Source organism: Numenius arquata, chromosome 8 (genome assembly GCF_964106895.1).
Source record: "Numenius arquata chromosome 8, bNumArq3.hap1.1, whole genome shotgun sequence".
NCBI lineage: Eukaryota > Metazoa > Chordata > Aves > Charadriiformes > Scolopacidae > Numenius > Numenius arquata.
The window spans coordinates 32291210-32310689 of record NC_133583.1 but is presented as its reverse complement, the minus strand read 5'-3'; the positions used below and the strand labels follow the sequence as shown (position 1 = coordinate 32310689).

Sequence of the window (19480 nt, the reverse complement as noted above, 5' to 3'; positions counted from 1 at the left end):
ATTGTTTTAAATTCGATCACACCCAGGGAGCAGCCTGATAATGACACTCAGCACTTCAAATAAAAATGCCCCTTTACATTAGGATTATGTATTACCTTGTTGCCGCTGGTCCTCACATAAAACCCTCCTAATCATTTGCACTGACTTAGGTTTCAAGAACCATCAGCTGGCAAAGGAGTTCACGTAGTAAATGTGACATATAAAATTTGCATGCTTTCATGCAATCTTTAGAATGGAAATTTGGAATGGGAAGTCAAATCAAGTCAGTCGAGGTTTGTGTAAAGCTCCATGTTAACGTTGACTCAGCCATGGCAAATGTCTTTGCAAAAAGCTGAATGAAACAGAATAGCACACGTCATCATTTTTCTACAAGCCAAGTGCTCTTTCTCAAAAAGCAGACATACAGTAATGGTCACTGCAGAGCTTTTATTGAAAGAAAATAAGAATCTAAGCCACAGCTATTAAGGTATATCTTCTTTTTGCCTGTTTAAAGAAAATTAATGGGTATTTCCCTCTTTAAAGCTCTTCCACTGACCGAGTATCTGCCTTAAGCCTGGACAACTTCCATACTTGGTTATAATACTTGAACAGATCATTGTTGGAGGGAAAGATCACATTAATGGTAAGAACTTTGAGGACTGTAATTTGTTAAAGACCATCTGAAAGTGAAACTACATTTTTAGGTATTCAAAACACAACAGTCTCATTCTTCTTCATGACGTTACCAGCAACAGATTACACCCTCCTCCTAGTTTGACTGGCAATTTATGTCAGGCAAAGCTCCTCACAGCTGCACTTGCTGTGCATCCCATCAAACCAGAGACACGTCGCCCGGAGAGGATCTCTCAAGTTACCTGGATCTTACCACACTTCGGGGCTGTATGACTGCGTGAGTCACCTGCTCTCCAGTGGAAATAACTACAAATATCAGAGTAGAAAAATAAGATGACTACATATAAGCTTTATGATACAGTATGACTTAAAGCAATTTCTATACCATCTTCTAGCCCTTTCATCGGTATCTTGAACTTGACGTGGGAAGTCCCTGGAATAATATTTTCAGAGTTAAAAACCTACACAACAACATCTCTCACTCTGAAACAGTGCTTGATTATTGTTTTAGTTAAGAAGGAAAAGATACAAACTGTCAAATGAAGAAACTTTGTAATGCTATTAAATACACAGTAAAAATTTTTAAATTTTACCATGATGCGTGCCGTAAGCAATATTCCACACAAGTAACATAAGCAGCATTACCTGTGCTAGTCAACAACTAAGAAATTTTCTTGACAAAGGAGGGCTGTATGCTTTTTTGCCTCAAGTATAATCAACAAGTAAACCAAGGTAGCGCTGGTCTTTTATGCGCCGCGCCCACACGACCACCAGTTACTAAATAATAAATGCCAGACTATTCCATTACTGTAATATGCATGAGCGGGAGGCTGACTCATATTTAGCCAGCTGCAACAAGGGAAACAAAGAGTTTTTAAACTTATTTCTAAAAAGGAGGGTGGGGTTTTTATTTTAATTCACTCTTTGCGAAGCTATCTATCCAAGGAGGAGATTACTCGAACTCTAGAAAGAGTAGCAACTTGAAGTAAGTTTTTACTGAAATCTGCCTTTATTTTAAATTGGGATGGGGGAAGGGAGAATGACATAATAACACTGCCCCAGTTAAAACATCTGAAAATTAACCTCCTATAATGAAAACAGTGGCCGATAAGCAGCAGAGTTCTTCACACATTAATCAAGGTGTCATAGTTCACTGGGTCTCCTTTACCCTCCCCTCTACATCTGTCTGGTCAGCAGGCAGCCAAATCTTTTGCCCTTCTATTTCCTCCTTCCTTACCCTCCAGCCCACTTCCAAACCTTCTCTTAGGAAGGTATCCAAGTTTTTCCTGTTTCCAGGAACAGAAAATAACTCTGAGAGCTCTTGCACGGATAACCCATCGGAGAGACGATGCAGAACTAAGCTGGTACTTTATTTTATCAAGACAATGGATTTCCATCTTCTCAAAGACTGATACATTATTTGGTCATCTAGTTTTCCACAAAATTCAATGAGATCACAATTTTGTTCTAAAATCAAATCCGACAGCAGTTTTTATTTAAACATCCATTTCTTTGCAGTCAGGTAAAAGAAAACAAAGGAACAGTCAAAAGGGCAGATATAAACTTTTCAAGTTCAACATTATAACAAAGTAAGCTAAGATAAGTGGGATTTTCCTTGCAAATGCAGACAGATTACTAGGGATACTAGAAATAAATTGCTATTATAGTCCTTGAGAGAAAATACAGGCCTTCAAATGATAACAAACGTTGCATGGTTTTGACTGACTCAGTCAGTTGTGTAGGTTTAATTCCGTTGTCTAGGTTTAATTATTACTTGTGGAAGAGACCGGCATCACTAGCAACAACCACTTTTACTGCTAGCGTTGAAATAGGAAATGGCTTTACTACAAATAACCACCTTGAGCTTCATCTCATTAAACTGAAGTCCAGCACCCCTGTGAGAAACCTAAAACTAAAGCAATCAGCGTGACCTTTAGAAAGCTGGCGTAAATAAAGACTGAAAAACCGCATTCTGCAAATAATTCACGATTAACGCAGCAGAACTTTGTGTAAACAGTGTTCGTAAATGTCCCGGTTCAAGCGGTTCACCTGAAATCATGTAGGAAATAAGGGAGGTGCAAAGCCTCACTGGCCTTATTTTAAAAAAAAAAAAAAAAAAAAAAAAAAAAAAAAGGCAATCGATGCCAGGTTTACTGCCCTGTTTTGAGTCACTCGGGCAAGCCCTTAGCATTACCAGACCTTACTGAGGGGCTCGCAGGAAGGGAAGGCTCTCCCCCCCAGCTGGGAGGCGGTGGGTGCTGCCCAGCCGGCTCGCCCTTGGGAGCCGCAGCCCCGGAGCCGCCTCTGAGAGTCACCTCCCGCCTCTGCCCGCCCGTGCCGGCAGAACTGGCGGTGGTGCTGAAAAACGCCTGTTACCGACCGGCGGCGGGGCCGCGCTCCGGCGGGGGACGGCGGGGAGCCCGGCACCGCGCAGCCCGGGCTGCGGTCCCGCCGCTATGGCGGGCTACGGGGACACCGCAAACGTACGAGAGCGGCCAGGACTCCCGGCCCACCGCTTGCCGTCTGCGACATGTCACACGCAAACACCGGTTCCCTCCAGAAATCGCCCACAAGACTTTATTTTTTTCTTTTTTAAAATATCTTGTTAATCCCCCCCCGCCCCCCAGCCTCTGACCTTTATCCCCCACCAAAAGGTTACGGGCAACAATTAATGAATTAATCGGCCACCCAGCGCTCTTCCTCCGAGCGGACCCAAGTTCCCGGGGACGGCGACAGCCTTAATCCCCCCCCCCCCCCACCACCACCACCACCACCCCCCCACCCCGCCGGCTCTCGCAGCCTCCTCCCGCCCAGCAGAGGAACAAGCGGGAAGCCGCCGGCCGGCAGACACCGCCGCCGGGCAGGGGAGCCGCTCCGCACCCCCTCCGCACGGCCAGCGGCCGGTACGAGCTGGAGGACACCCGGCTGGCGCTTCCCGGGCACCGACCGCCTTGTAGAGGCACGGAGGAGCGGGGCCGGTTTCACACACACACACACACACACACTGCCCGAGCCGAGCCCCCGCGCTGCTCCCCGCCGAGCGGCACCGGGCGGGGGGAGCGGGCCGAGGCGGCGGTGCGGCCCTACCTCATACTGGATGTACTGCTTCCGCCACTCGGGGGTGATGTGCGCCGCGAGGTGCTCGGCGAACTTCATCCTGCCGCCGACCGGGCCGGGGCCGCGCTCGCTCTGCCGCCCGCAGAGCCGCCTCAGCGGCGCCTGGCTGCGAAGGGGCCGCCGCCGCCGCCGGTAGTGGGGGGCGGGGGGGGGGCCGCCGCCGCACATGGGCCCCCGCCCGCCCGCCCCGCCACTCCTCAGCCCGCCTCGGGCCTCCTCAGCGCCGCCCCGCCGCCGCCGCAGCCGCCGCCTCCTCCGCCGCCGCCGCCATCTTCCCCGTCCCGCCGCCGCCTCCCAGCCGTCAGCCGGCCCGACAGCCAACCGGCCGCCGGCAAGGCGCCATCGCCACGGCAACCGCCGCCGCCGCCCACTGCCGCGCGGGGCGGGGCGGGGCCCCGCGGAGGGGGCGGAGCTGAGGGAGGTCGGCCCCGCCCCTGCCCGCCGGGCCGAGGGGGGGGGGGGGGCGGTGGCGCCGGTGCGCCCCCAGCGGGGGACGCCCCGCTTCGTTTTAATCTTTCCGCTCATTTTTAGGGGCGGTTTGGACGCAAACGTGACACCTTCGCCCCTGGGCATCTCCAACGCGGCCCCACCGTAAGCGGTGGCAGCTCTGGCACAGCCCCGGTTAGAATCCTGAACCCTTTGGGGCTGGCTGGAAGGGGAATGGGAGTGGGAATGGGAAGGGGATAGAATGAGGATGGGGATGGGATGGTAGCGGGATGAGGATGGGGATGAGATAGGAATGGGATGGGGATATGAATGGGAGTGGGAGGGAATGGGGATGGGAATGGGAAGGGGATAGAATGAGGATGGGGATTGGAATGGTAGTGGGATGAGGATGGGGATGAGATAGGAATGGGATGGGGATGGGAATGGGAAGGGGATGGAATGGGAATGGAAATGGGATGGGATGGGGATGGGATAGGAAGGGGATGGGGATGGGGATGGGGATGGGGATGGGGATGGCATGGCGTGGCATGGCATGGGGAGGGATGGGGAGAAGTGCGTCAGGGAGAGCGGTGTGCATGGTGAGGAGGGGGTGAGGGGATGGGGAGGTACCAGCCAGGGAAAAAAGAGAGAGTGAGGATGGAGATGGAGGGGAAGGGTAGAAGACACAGGAAAGATGAGTAAGAATTGAGGGAGGAGGGAAATTAGGCTGGCAGGCAACAAAAAGCCAGGGGGGAAGAAAAGAAAGAGAAGACAGTGCAAAGGAAAGGGAGGAGGGGAAGAGAAAGGAAAGGAAAAAAAAAGGGAAAATTCTCCAAAAGTTGCATAATCACATAAGCCTTTGCCCTTCCACTCGTCACGCTTACCGGCAGGGTGCCGTGCACACCGCAGGGAAACGGAGGGCAGCTCTAAGAGCAAGCCCACCCACGCAGGGACACAACTGCTCTGAAATACAGACACCTCCAGAAGCTGGAGGGTTCAGTACCCACTGCGCCATAGCATGAGAGACCAAACTGGAGCTGTTTGGAGCGGGGCTGCAGCCCTCGGTTATCCCCGGGTAACCCAGTGGCCCTAATCTTGCCACTCCCCAGTTCCCAGAGTTTGGCAATTTGCTGCGTTTGGGATTAATTTTGGTTTTCCTTCAAGCCTCCCACCCTACGGCACAACTTCACATGACAGGTTTCAGCTTTTTCCCGTACCCGCACCAGGACCGATCCTGTCCCAGCTGCCAGCCCCTCGGCACGGCGGCATTCCTCCCCACCGCCACAGGCAGCTGCCCGGAGCATCGCTCCTACTGACATCTGCAGGAGCAGAGCTCATTTGCTGCGGTGATTTATCGGGGTCCTGTCGCAGGCCCGGGGACCTCTGATTTGCGAGCGCTTTTACCCGCGCTGAGATTTACCCAGCAGCGACAGCGGCGCATGCAGCAGTGATGCTCGCTGATACGATCTCTTAATTATGTTCTCAGAAAACCATTTAATGAATAGAGCTTTAGTACCCTTCGTCTGAAACTTCACACTCAGCAACCTGCCCGGCACTGACCTCAGAGCGAGCTAACCGCTATGTCGCAGCTTGACTTACATTTAGCAGGTCACCAGCTTTTTAATGCATTACCTTTGCAGGCTTGTACCAGATAAAATCGCGCAGGGTCTGAGCCTGCTCCCACCACAATCAGTGGCACCAACTTCAGCGGGAGCAGACAGGGGGTGGGTCTTTGCGGCTTCGACCCTTTGAATACCGCCAGGCTTCCACAGATAACGTGCAGCATGGGGGAGGAGAACAGATTAAAAAATAAATACTCTCTTCATTATTTGCTGGGTGCATTGCGTGAAATATGCACCGTGGTGTATAATCACAGAATATCTTCTGAGACGACAGCTTGGAAATTCAGCAACTGAAAACAACTAGTGATTCCCCTTCCCTTTGTACCTTGGAGAGTTTTTTACCCACCAATAAATCCTATTTATTTATTTATTTGATACCAATAAATGCTATTTATTGGTGTTAAATAAAGAGAGGCTGGGAGGCAGAGCAGAGGCTGGACTCCTTCTTACTCACCATTGCCATGTTCTCTAGCAACAGCTCCGGTTAAGTATCTGATTGGCAAAACCCTGCCTCCCGTTATCAGATGCGCTTTGGGACCACGCTTGGCTTCATGACGGTGTTTCACTGCTCTGCTGGGACTCGGGGCTTTCCAACTCCTCAAAACGTTTCAAAACTCTCAGCTCTGCACATTGGGGGCTGGAGGGGGGGAGAAAGGCAGGAAGGAAGAGAAGGAAGGAGAAGCCTTAAATGAAAGAGGAAGGGCCACCGCTGCCTGCTTCTGCCACCTTCTGCCCGTGGCCAGGCTGGAGGGCAGGGAGAGGGAATGCAGGCAACACTTCCAAGCCGAGGGGGGATGTCGATCCCAGCCGATCCCGGTCCCTGCACCTTGGGTCTGGATCCCGTGCCTCGCTCGCACCAGGCTGCCACATTCCCTTCGTCTCTCGCTCTTTTCCAGGAAAGAGTTTGCATTGTGGTTTTCCCCCATGCTGTTGTAGCTAGGAAAAAATAAAAGAAGCAGCATTATTTGCATTTTTAAACCTAGCAAGGAGAAGTCGGGAATGGGCTTTCCGCCAGTGCAGTCTGGCACTTGCTTTGTTGAGAGCATATAGAATAATTTATAAATAGCATGGTGGGTTTTTTTAAAGAAATGTGATTATTCTTTTAAAGATCCTGCATTGCTGGGGAGAAGGAGTCTTCAAAAGAGGCTTTAGAAAAAGAGTGTCTCGGAGGGAAAATTTTCTTTAATAGCATCCATAAAATCACGAAGAGGAGGGTTTTCCATAGCAGGAGACAATGCAGGACACCCACAGACAACCATTCCTACATCTCTCTTCCCACCTCCTCCCCAGGCAGCTGACTTTTAAGATGCCTGGATATTTAGGGGCTCAGTTTTTCATGTGAGGGGATGCTTTAGCAGCATGACCCTCCCTGGCCTTACAAGCACAGCAGGACATGCTGAGTCCTGGACCTCTAGGTGGGTCATCGTCAGGGGGAGCTGGGAAGATAAATTCGTCTCCTCTCCATCGAAACCAGAGGAAATAATGCCTGAGCCTGGGGGGCCGTCAGCAGCAGCATGCCCCCACTCTGGCATGCAGCCACTGGCCAGAGCTGCTCCACAGAGGTGGGGGGGACATCACCAGGGGAATTGCTGCTCTCTGCATCCTCCACTGCCCTGCCTTGCCCAGGTGGTAATTCCTGCTCCCAAGGGACAAGCAGGGGCTTCACTGCCACTGGTTGGAAAGAAAGGAGAGGGAGGAATAAAAAAATAGCCAAGTGAAAACAGGTCAGAGGCGAGCTTGGCATGGAACGACAAGGGGATTTAGTAAATCACACCAGAAGATGCTACCCTGCCTGCCAGGATCAATAAATACAGCAGCAGCCCTGGGCTTCAGACATCCTCGGCATCCATCGGCCAGCCCTGAACGCTCACATTATCTGCTTCATCGTTACTGGTCTTGAGAGACGTGGTCGATATATTGTATTTCCCAGAGACAGTGGTGCAAAATGTATAAATCCTATGGCAGTCTGTGCTGGAGCCATTGATTTTTCATATATTCTCCCTCCCCGCTGGGTACCGGTGGAGGATGAGGGTGTGATTATGAGCATCAGGAGGCCCGGGGGGGGTCTCAGTCCCCAGGGAAGAGGCAGTGTACAGGGTCAGACCAGGAGCAGCGCAGCCTGATCCACTGGGAATTGTTAGGATGTCCATACACCCAGGCAAGCTGCCTGCAGCGGGTTTAAGCCAAGAGGAGCAGTGGTTTCCAGGCAATAATAATGCACTGGAAGTGCCTGATTCCAGCAGCAGGGATGTCAGTACTGATCCAGGCTCTTCCAAGCTCTGTCCCAGCAGCCATAACCTCCTGCAGCTCTTCCAAGCCGGGTAAAATGATGCTTTCACCCCCATTTCAGTGGGAGCCAGGATGAGACCTGCCAGGACGGGACGTGCCAGCCTCAGCCTTGGCTGCAGGTGGGTCACTTTACCCACCAGCTGAATTTGATCCATCAGGACTTGAGCCCATCACAGAGGTGGATTTAGGACTCAAGATCCCCAACAGCCAGCCCCAGGGATGGGGCAGCCCTGTCCCCAGCTGCCAGCTTGTGGGCATGTGGGTCTGTGGGCAGTAACCATGCTCCACCAGGCTTATGTATCGCCTCCCCTGCACTCTCCGGGGCAGGATTTGGCCTTTACATTGCTCAGTCAGTGTCAACATGTCTGATGTTAAAAATCACGAGGTCAGACAACAATGTACCCCTGGCTGCAAATCCACGTGTAGAGGCACGATTACTGCCGAAATGCGTAGGGATGCAGAAAAACGGAGCAAAAAGCCAAAGTGGCAGCAACTCCCCTTTGCCCAGCAGCCTGGCCCATGGGGGGAACAGGGCTGCCTCCACTCATCGCCTGACACCCCCGAGAAGGCTGACCTTTCCAGGGCTGACTCACAACTGACGTATGCTCCTTGCCGCTCACACACGTCCCCTCCTCTTTGCTTGAGATCACAGGGGTATTCTGCTCGGAAACTCAGCCAGGGAGTAAGAAGAAACCCATCTGCCCAGACAGTTTAGGTCAAGATGTCCCTGCCAGGTTGCTTCCCAGCCCTGCTCCCACCATATGAGGAGTGCAGTGTCCCCCCACCGCCACAGAGGGACGAGCCCCCGGGAGCTGTGCTGGTGGTGACTGGGCTGGGGACTCGCTGCACTGTCTTACAACTGGGAGCAGATGGGGGGTTTCACGCCCTTCGCTGGCGTGTGAGTGATTGCTCCTGGATTGTTTCCAATACATATATATGTGTCTGGTTTAATTGATGCACGCTTGCTTTGTACGAGAAGGCAGCAGCTGACCAGTGGTTAAGCAAACTGAACTCCCCGAAAAGGTCTAAAATTAGAGAAGAAACAAGAGCTGCTTCCTCCGAGCCCTGGTGCTGCCTGGGCTGCTTCCAGGAGAGCCCTGGGAAAAGCTCTGCCCTCCCTGCTCTGTCCCCAGGACTGCCCCACTGCTAAATCCCCCTCCTCACCACCTGCAGCAGGGGAGTGCACAGCATTTTTCCCCCCCCCAGCACGGTGGCATTGCCCTGCCATGTCCTGGGGCAGGATAGACCCTTATCCCTCTGGGATGTTTTGCAGGGGACAAGGACTGGTAAAGTGCCAGGTGGCCTTGGCACTGTCCCCATCCTGTTTACCCCAACCTCACTTGCCTCGTTAAACACACTCTCACCTCCCCATCACCATCCTGGCTGCTGGCCCCTTCCCAGGGGGATATACCATGCAAGGGGGGTGAAGGAAGGGGGGTAGCACCCTACCAAACAGCAGGAAGGGAGGTGACCTGGGACAAGAAACAGTATCCCCGGAGCTGCTGCTGCTGGCTTGCGCAGCCAACGCCACCATCAATGCCAGAGTCGTGGCAGGTTGCGGAGGAAACAGGAGATATCAGCCCAAATCAGTGTATCAATGCTGCAGGCATCAAGCTGCCACAAGCACAATAAAGCGGCAGGGTGGCACTGGCAGTGGCACCGTGCCCTTTGCACAGCAGACCAGTTCCCTCCCTCCCACTGCCCAGGACAGGAGCCCACGCCGAGCTGCTCTCTCCCTCCCTCTGCTCCACAGCCAGCTGGATCCAGGGACGTGGGGTAGGGCTGGGGGAACCACCCTTTTTTGTACCACCCCCACAGACAATGGGCTGTGAATGGACAAACGCCGGGGTTGTGCCTTGGTGCAGGTACAGAGGTGCTATATATTTGGCGAGTGGTCCCTGCTGGGAAAGGACAGTAGACTGTACCCATGTGTGACACCATGAGTTGGTGTAACCACACGCTAGATGATGTGTCACTGTGATTCTCTGTACTGAACCTGTGTCCCTTAACCAGCATGTCTGTAACAGCAACAAAAAGCTAAGTGCAGGCGAGGTTGAGGTGTGTGGTAATAGCTATGACAGCAATCTCCAAAGCTGGCCGGACTTACTGGGAATTTTTGGAAATCCTGCCATAGCTTTGTGGTTTTTTACCAACCTCTGAACCTTATCAAAGTGCACAAAAGACCACAAGCTTCCTATTTGCAAGGGCCACGTTAGGAAAATAGCAGCCACTCCTGCCAAACCTGGCTTGACCCTGCTGCTTGGGCTCCAAGCATCACCACTGAGCATCACTAGCATCCTTAGGGTGGTTGACTCCTGATGACGGACCTTGTCCACGATGAGTCCGTTTGGTGATCTCCTGGGACAGCACTGTGGCTAAGCTGTTTCTCTGTGTAGGGTCTTGCCTGGCCTAGAAGGTATCGTGTGTCTCCAGATCATTCCCTTATGTATCAGGGCTGAGTGTGAACTGTCCACAGGTGCTGTAACACATGGCTCCAGGTCCTGCAACCTCGGGACAGATATGAAATTGGTAAGAATCATTTAAAGCAAGTGGAGACACATTCCAAAAGTCCTTGTGCCACCAGGGCAGAGAGTGAGAGGTGGCACGTCAGCTGGACGTGAGCTGGGGAGCGGCTGGGCTGAGTTTGTGCTGGTGACTCCACATCTGTTCCCAGCCAGCTGCTGGGAAAACAACAGCTCTGGTCTCCAACAGCAGCCATGGACCAGACACAGCCTGGCTTTTTCCTTGCCATAGAAATTGGTCCCAGTGCTGCAAACTGCACGTATGCAGAAACCCCCCTGCACTTCTCAGTGCCTCTGACTGATGCCAGCAGCTTTGGCAAGCTCTACAGCCTGAGACCCCTGCCTCTTGCAGTTCCTCTTTGGCTCCAGTCATTGTCACAATTTTAACATACATCTGGCAGGAATTACGCTAAAACCATTCCCTTGCGTAAAGGGATCACCAAACAGGCAGGGGCTCTGATGCCCAGGCTCATCCCCGGTGGAGAGATGTGCAGGGGATGCCAGGTGCCCCCTTCCTCTGAACCACCCCAGCCTGCTTGGTCAGGACACTCTGACCTGCAACCCAAGCCCTGCCTGCTCCATTTTACGGCCAAAACAAGCCATAAATCTCCTTCCACAGAGCTGAAAGGTGCAATTGCTTTTCTGTGGTGTAGGTTTTTCCTTGCACAAATTGTAGCATCACGTGAGGGAAATCTGTAAGTAAAAGTCAGGCTGGAGCCATTTATAACAGCAGCACCATGATTGTTACTGCTGACAGCTGCAATTACAGGCACTCCCTTCGATCGCTCCTCGCTGGGGGAGAGAGGAGCCAGCACCAGAGCAGGGAAGGGGTTGGGAGAGGCTTTTCTGGAGCTGTGTCCCCTCTCTGGTGGACCTCATCACCCACAGGCAGAGCTCAGGGAGGGTTTCGGGCAGGGAGGTAGGATGGGGAGCAGCCCCTAGTAAGAAGGGTTTGGCAGGGATGCAGGATGCTCACCAGTAAGGAGAGCTCATTGAACACATCAGGTGGTGCTCACCTCCGTGAGGACAACAACTTGTGCTGACCTTCGTGGGCAGGGCTGTACAGGAACAGACAGTGGGTCAAAGCGCTTGCAGGGAAGAAATGCTTCTGGTGGCCCCAGATAACCCCAAGGTGGGCTGCAGGTGTGGGCAGCATCTCAAGCAGATCTCTGCTGGGCACTTCTTGCCAACACCACCATCTAGATCTCCTGTCTGTGAGATGTTCAGTGCGTGCCAGGCAGGTAGGCACTGGGGTGTCACCAGCCACAGCAGCTGTGGAGCTGCCAGGGGATTTGGGAGCCAGGTATCAGAGGGATGCAAAGGACCTTACCTGGCAGAGATAGATGGAGAGCAAAATGAGGGACATCTGTGGCCTTGCAGTGACAGGGCAGTGACAAATGGAGCCATTACTCGCTGTCTGCTGCCGCGCAGAGATGTGATACAAGGGGGAGCTGGCAAGAGGCAGGGGAGCGAGGGGCAGCAGCCCTGCAGCAGCCAGACCTCAGCCGGGCTTTCCTGCTGACCACCTCAGCTCTGTCTTCTCTACGCAGTTTCAGGGGAACTGAAATGACCAAAAGTGAGCTAAATTTCATAATTATCTTAGGTGGAAAAAAAACCCCAAACATAAAAACATAAGAAGGGATTTTTTATTCTGTTTTCAATAAATAACACCTGGAGTTTTGTTCCAAAACCAAGGGCTCTTCTGTGGGTTTTGCACGTGGAAATAAAGATCGGAAAGAGGATGGATGGAGCAGGAGGCTGACTAAAGTGAAACAAAAATGAAGCATTTTGCATTTGTTTCATACCAAGGAAAACACTCCAGGTCAAACCGAACTGAAATTTCTCCTTATGTTTTCCATTTGAATTTAGAAAAGGAAATACTATACAAAATTTCAGCTGACTGCCCCAAACTGTAATGACTTAGTGGTAAGATACCTCTCTCCACGGAAAAATCCACTATTTGAACAGCTCCCGCTGCAACCTTTGAACCACTGGCCAGCCTTGGTTTCGCAACCATGTTATTGCTGTTATCAGCCCAGCCTGCTGCCCGCACTGCCCGGCAAGGCTTCAGGCACACTTGGGGAGCAGCGCTTGGCACCTGGCAGAGGAGTTTTTCCATCCATGTTTAAGAGGTTTAATGATATGCTGGGGAGAGGGGAGATTTATGCACTTTTGAGGGGGGTTATGCATTCCTTTTCCATCACGGCTCCTGATTTGTATTCACCACAGTGCAGGAATTTATGGAAGGAGGGAATCAATGTTTTATTGATATCTAAAAAACCTATATGATGGATGTGCTAATTACATGCTTTTCTCCCAGATCCCCTTTATTATACACAAACAAATGGCCCCGGTAGTATAATGAATGCAGGTAAAATGTACAATGGAGCTGAACTTCACAGAGGTGATGCACGCAAGGGAGACTTGCTTATGCCGGGACAGAAACCTCACCCTTTTGTTTAGCTTCTTTCCTGGCCCGGTATTGAATTTTGGTTACCCATTGCCTGTGATCCCGTTTCCATTTCATGGAAATCGCCTCACTTGCCAGGGATAGGAGAGCACAGTTCTTGCAGCCACACTGTGGGCTCCTGGCTGCTACGGCATCTACCAGCTCCCAAAAATATAGACCAGGGTGTGCATTTGCTCTGTCTTGCTAACAGAGGACACATGCACAGGGTGAAAAATGAACATTTTTATTTCGTATCTCTGCTAAAGCAGTGAGCGTGTGGAGCAGAGGGGCAGCAGTGGGCGGTTGTCTCCCCTCCTCCCTCTCCCACTGCAGGGGCGAAGGGAAGCTGGGTACTGCAACACTTATATGTGTGTAGCAATACGTGTAAAAAAATCCATATTCCAGATGGAAATCATAGCTCAAGGCAAGCACACGCTGCCCCATCCCGGCCTGATGGACCAGGTGCTGCTCCAGCCTGAGCCCCATGCGAGCCCTCCTCCTGTGGGTCTCGGCGGGGAAGGATGATGCCTCCCCTCCTCAATGCGGGGAGGCAGCTGTGCTCCAGGGAGGTTTCCTCATGGGGGACGTGGGGTTTGGGGTGCCACCAGAACTGTGAAAGGACCTTCTTGGTGCAGGACTCAGAATAGATGTAAGTGGTAGCACCATAGAAGAGAAGGCAAGACAAAGCACAGAGCCCAAAGCATCACACTGGCATGCCACCTGCCAGAAACTCACAGCACGGCTTGGTTTTTCGCAACGAGGGCCAGCAGAAAAGCTCTTGGCCATCAGCCTCATGTCCCGCCAAGAGGAGGCTTTGGCAGGTTGCTGCCACCCATGCAGCTCCAGGCTTCATCAGTGGGCAAAGTTGCAGGGGGGGCTTGGTGGTGCCCCATGGGGATATTTGGCAAAGGCAAAGGCTTGGTCAGGAATGGGCCCCCCTTCCGTTCCTCCTGTGCTCTGCACATGGGAGCTCCCACGTGGGGATGGTGGGAGGCATGATGGGGAGGAGGCTTCTCCCACCCAGGGCATGGGCGTAGGGGGCAAAGCTCCCGAGAAGAAGCGATGAGGGAGATGAGAGTGGTGGGACAAGGACACATACAACATGTGGCCTGGAGGAGCTCAGGTGACAGGAGGGGACATGTATTTACCAGAATCACAGCTCTGCCCACAGCGTAAGTGAGGTGTCCCAGGTTGAGGCATGCTGGGAGCTGTGCTGTGGGAGGGGAACATGCCTGGGCTCCCCCAGCTCCTCTTCTTTTGTTGTGGGGAAAAAAAAAAAAAGTAATCATAGCTTAGCTTGCAGAGATCCCTTCAGATGTTGTGTCCAGGCTGCCTGGGATTTGGTGTGTGCAGTGGCCTCTGCCCTCTACAGAGGGACAATGACAGGTCTCCAGGCTGACCAGAGGATGGATATGATAATTACACAGGGATATTTTTTCCCTGCTCGGCACTGCTGGTCACAGCCTGTTATTGTGCTTCTGTGATGCCAGTGCAGGACGTGGGGCTGACCCACACACACAGATTGTGCAAGGACCCTGCACAATTTCCTATACTGCTCAGTGCCTGTAACACTTCTGCTTTTGTGCGCTCTGCAGCCAGGGGCTGGGAGAATGGGCTGAATTTGGCCCAGCTCAGGCTGCGATGATGGGCTCTCCCAGCCCAGCACAACTTCGTGTTCACAGGGGGTGGTTGGTGCATTCAGCACAAGGGCATTGGCATCGACATCCCCCGAGAACCAGTCCTGCCCTCTCCCAGGCTGCCAGGGACCAGCAACCAAATAAACGGCATCCCGCAGAGTAGGCGCAGCATTTCTGAGCCCAGCATCCCCCTCCTCAGTGTTTCCATGCCAGGCTCCTAAAACCTCCATGGGTGCCTTGCATCAAACCTGCTCCCACGCCTGCCAAAGCGAGGGGGTGGAAGGAAGGATCAGGCCCCCAGTGCAGTTGCTCTTTAAAGAAAAAAAAAGGCAAGGAAAAAGTAAGAGAGATCTAGTAGGAGCTGTAAGTGCTCTAGCAAAGAAACCCAGCAAGGTAGCAAGGCCTCTCTCACCATGGAGACAAGCCGGAGAGTGTGCGGAGGCTGTGTGCTTTGGTTAATTTGCTGCGAGTACTTTTTCCAAGCTGTTCAGGGAGGGTTTCATCCTGCCAGCCTGCCCCTCTGCCTGTGCCTTGCTGAATGCTGGCAAGCTCGGACCAGGAGATGCTTCCCCATGGCGAGGGGGGCTGGTCAGGGTGATGCTGCTGGCTGGATGGAGCTGATCGGCTTCTGGGAGAAAGCAGCGGGAAAGACGAGTTCGCTGTAAACATTGCGGTCTGTTTATGAAGCTGGGTGTTAATCACACGCTGGAGAGGAGTTATTATTTTTTTAATTCGCAAGCAGCAGAGCCAAGCTGTTTCTGTCTTTCCCCCAGATCCCAGTCCGAGATGGGGGTTCATCCCCCTGCACAGGCAAGAAGGCTGTGAGGGCTGCAGACCTGCTCACAGAGCATCCTTCATCTTCTCGTCAGGCAGCCAAGCGGGTTGCTTGCAGGCACAATCCCGGCTCTGGCACAGCCAAGCCCATCTCTTCTCTGGTACTGAGCAGAGATTAGGGCCCCACTAGCCCTCTCACACGGGCTGGGATCCAGGGGTCCCCTCCCACCCTTTGCAGGGCTGATCCAGCATGGCTACACTCCCACAAGTTGGTGCCTGACCCCCATCTTGGGTGTACAGCCCAGGAACAGGGAGAGGGTCATGGTTTGGTGGCCCCATAGAAGAGCAGTCATTGCCCTGCAGGGCCATGTCCAGGGGCTCCAGTGATGCTCCAGCTTGCTGCACTGGCTCTGTTGGGGCTTTTTCCCTCTAGGTAAATCCTCTTGCACCCAGTGAGGTGGGGAAGGGGCTGTGAAGGGAGCAAGAGAATAAAGGCCAGCTCATTTCTGGCTCTGATGGAAGGTCTTTTTCTTTTCCCACAGCTCCTGCAATTCCCCCTGAGAGTCCCAGGCTGGAAAGAGGGGTGCGTGCATTGCTCACAGGCTGCATGAATGAGTCCGTAGCGTCTGGGATGTGGCCAGGAGGCCTTAAGTAGCCATGCAGACCGACCACGTCACACACGGGATTCATCCTCATCCTCGCATCCAGGGGGATAAGGGTGCATCCAACACCCAGTGCTCTGGAGCAAGCTGAGGACCTCTAAAACCCCGGCTTGCGGCTTGCTCCTCTTCGCCTCAGTGTGGGGGTCATAAGAGGGGGGTCAGGCTGTGGGGCAGCCCCCCGCTCGATGCAGCCGGCCCGGGGGAAAAGAGCATGCCCTGGCTGAGGCGAGGGGGTCGGAGCGCTGCTCGGGTGGCCAAGGTTTCCCCGGGGGACTCAGGGCTGCCATTTGCTGAGCCCGGGGGCGGAGGAGGGAGATGGACTCGACAGCTGTGCCAGGGACGGGGCAGCGCGGGGGGGGGAAGCTTTCCGCCCGAAGTAGATACCGGGCTAAATATAAACCGCCGTTGGGATGACGCCTGGCCGGGATCCCCGGGGCGACGGGCAGGGCAGGCAGGGCCACCACCCGGCACCCCCATCCCGGGGGGATGCTGGCTGCCGTCCGGCACCCGCCGTCCCTCCGCGGCCGCCACCGAGGGCCGGGGGCTCCCCCCGCCGTCCCCGCTCTCGCCCAGCCCGGAGCCGCCGGTGGCGGCCTGCGAGTGCCCTCCAGCGGCAGCGGGGAGGCGGCGGGTCCCCCCCGGCCCGGAAGCTGCGGGAGCGGTGGCACCGGCCGCCGGGACAGAACCTCGGGGGACAGGGGGTGCCAGCCAAGGGCAAAAGGGGGTTCGGGGGCGCGGGGTGCTCGGGGTGTGTGTGGGTGTGTGTGTGTCACTTTTGGCAAAGGTTATAAAGAGTTTGAGGGTGCGGGCAGCTCCCTCGTCGGTTTTTCTCTGCTTAATCGCCGTGAGCAGAGCCGCGGGCGGGGAGTTATAAAGGCGAGCTTACCGGGCATGTCGCCGACATGCCGCTCTCCGACCAGCAGCCGCCCCGGAACCCTCAGGCGCGGCACGCGTTTCCCGCCGGGCGGCGTGGCCGCGCGTACCGAGGCGCGAGAGGGGGACCGGCGCGGTGACGGACCTGGGCGGGCGGCGGGCCGCCATGGCGTCGCCCCCGCTGGTGGTGGCGGGGGCCGGGAGCGGCGGCGAGGCGAGCTCGGGCTCCGAGGAGACGGGGACGGCGCCGCCGGGCCGCGACCTGACCGCGCTATTCGAGCAGGCGGCCGAGCGGCTGCCGGCGCTGCTGCCCGCTGCCAGCAAGGAGCAGCTGCTCTACCTGTACGCCCGCTACAAGCAGGTGAGGCGGGACCGGGGCGGCCCGGCCCGACCCGACCCACAGGCTGAGACCGGCCACCCCGCGGCTGCGGGAGGGGCCCAGGGCCCGGGTGAAGGAGCGGGACGGGAGCCGGCCTGGTACCCGAGTGGCCGGGCCTGGGGCTCCCGGGGCCGTTGGCCAAGGGCCTGGGCGGCCGCTGCCGCACGAAACGCGGTGATGCGGTGTGGGAAAAGTTGTGGCGGTGGGTGCGGGGAAAGGCGATGGCGGGGAGCTTTTTGTCCAGCAGCAAATTTGGTGCCACTGGTTTTGCTGGTGGTGGAGGTGAGACGAAGTCCGGTGGGACAGAGTCGTGCTAAATTCATCACACTGGTTGTTGTTCCTCGCCTTCTCCCTTGCCCAGCGTAGGCAGCCCGAACGCCATCGCGCTGGTCGCCTCCGCTACGGAGATGTCAGCGTGGCTTCAGTGGACGGCGCGGTGGATCACGGTCGGGTGCTGGTGTGGAGGGTTTGGCCTCTGTGACAGGTCACCGGTGGGTTGGTGGCCTGTCTGAGTGTCTGCTGGTCGATGCAGCTGTCTCAGCTATGTTTGCCAGGCTCCCTGGGTGTGCTGGGTGATGAGGCAGCTGGGTCAGGTTAGAGAAGGTGACTGACTGGTTTGTAGTGCACGGCTAGCACTGGTGCTCACCTCCCCATTAGAGACATCGGGGATCTGCAGTAATGACCCAAGTGTGGTCATTAAATCTCTGGTGTTTTGATGGAACCACATGAAGGATATGCCCATGCAGATCTGTCTGCGGAGAGCTTTAGAGCAGACTGGAAAACTAAACTCATTGGTTCCAGTTATAATGTTGAACATGACTCCTTTTCCCATTCAGTCCCTGTGAATTGAGCAAGTTATAGGATGCATCCTGTGAAAATGCATGGTGTGACTTTTTCTGGCTGGCTCCTGTGGGAAAAGTTACATAAAACAAACAAAAAAGCACCAATTAAGATACAAAGGACTGTAATAAATTGCCTAACCTGGAGAAACAGAAAAGTTGTAAATATTGTTACACCTGGAAGACTAAAGAATAAAAGTACAAATATGACTCAGGTGTGTGGCAAGAGATGCTGCCCTTACTTGAAAACTGAATCCCGCCCATTTGGATTAATAGTCAAAGTTGTGTGTGCACATCTTCCCCATGATTTTCCTCCCATATGGAATACCCTTATCCTACTACTGCTGCTTATATAAGTGCTTTCATTTTTTAATGCAATATTTAATTATCCTCTAAGCTGATGGTTCCTAGGCTGTGGTTTGTGGACCATTAATTGTATTAAAAGCAGGCTGGTCACATGAGGTTTTGTTTTCAGATTTTTCTAGTGCTTAGACAAGTCTCCAGGTTTCACTTTTCCTTTTTAAGAAAAAGGAGGGTAGGAAAAAAAAAATACTAGGAGAACTTTTAAGTATAGCAAGACCATGCCTAGTATGAGATGAAAAGAGAGGGTGTTTTTTCTCTTCTGTAATTTTTTTTGTCTGTAGTCTCAGGAGATTTGTTGCAAATAATCTTTTATTTTTTGCTCTGCTGCAAATGCTTTGTAACTGGCCAAGGTGGAAATGGGAAGACATTACTTGTGTATCAGCTCGTGATTGTCAACAGGCTCCAGAGGGTTTCCTGGTCTTAACTCTGTAAGACTAATAAGGTGTTTAATGTTAAAAATGACTTAAATCAGAAACTATTGCGCAACAGTTTTGATACAAGTCAGAAAAAGCTGATAATTAATACTGTGTCAGCACAGATTACCAGTTGCCTGCAGCTGAGGGGAACAGGGCACTTCTGTCCTCTTCTCTTCTGTCCCTCTTGTCCCTGGCCAAGCAGGACGCAACAGCAAGTGCCTTTGTGCTCCTTGGTTTCAAGCTATGCTCGGCTAATGGTTTTCCATGACTTTGGCTGCCCACTGCTGTCCAGAAAGGTGCCATCCCTGTTACGGGGTGCCTGGGAGGGTAGCGCTGGCAGTGGAGATGGGAGAAGTTTGCTAGCACAGCTACTGCAGGATTATGCTGTGCTAACTTTGAGTTTTGCAGTGTTTTGTGCTTTAAATCAAAATGAGGGTGCTTAATGCAAGTTTTCTCTATTTAATTATAGCAGCTGTATCAGTATGCATAATGGGCTGCTA

General features: G+C 53.6%; 2 protein-coding genes across 5 annotated transcripts in view; one reads left to right on the top strand and one right to left on the bottom strand.

The window, feature by feature from the left end:
• The window catches only part of XPR1 (xenotropic and polytropic retrovirus receptor 1), a 108621-nt gene extending 104785 nt beyond the window's left edge, over window positions 1-3836 (bottom strand). For 3 of the 4 annotated variants that reach the window (XM_074152866.1, XM_074152869.1, XM_074152867.1), the window contains exon 1: window positions 3700-3768. In XM_074152866.1, coding sequence (XP_074008967.1) covers window positions 3700-3768 — 69 coding nt within the window. Of the gene's footprint in view, window positions 1-3699 lie in introns of all 4 variants that reach the window. The other variant, XM_074152868.1, reaches the window with a different exon arrangement.
• A 13294-nt stretch (window positions 3837-17130) lies between these two features.
• The window catches only part of ACBD6 (acyl-CoA binding domain containing 6), a 90001-nt gene continuing 87651 nt past the window's right edge, over window positions 17131-19480 (top strand). Inside the window, exon 1 of the mRNA XM_074152264.1 lies at window positions 17131-17344. Within this exon, the coding sequence (XP_074008365.1) occupies window positions 17150-17344 (195 nt within the window). The 5' untranslated portion in view covers window positions 17131-17149. The remainder of the gene's footprint in view (window positions 17345-19480) is intronic.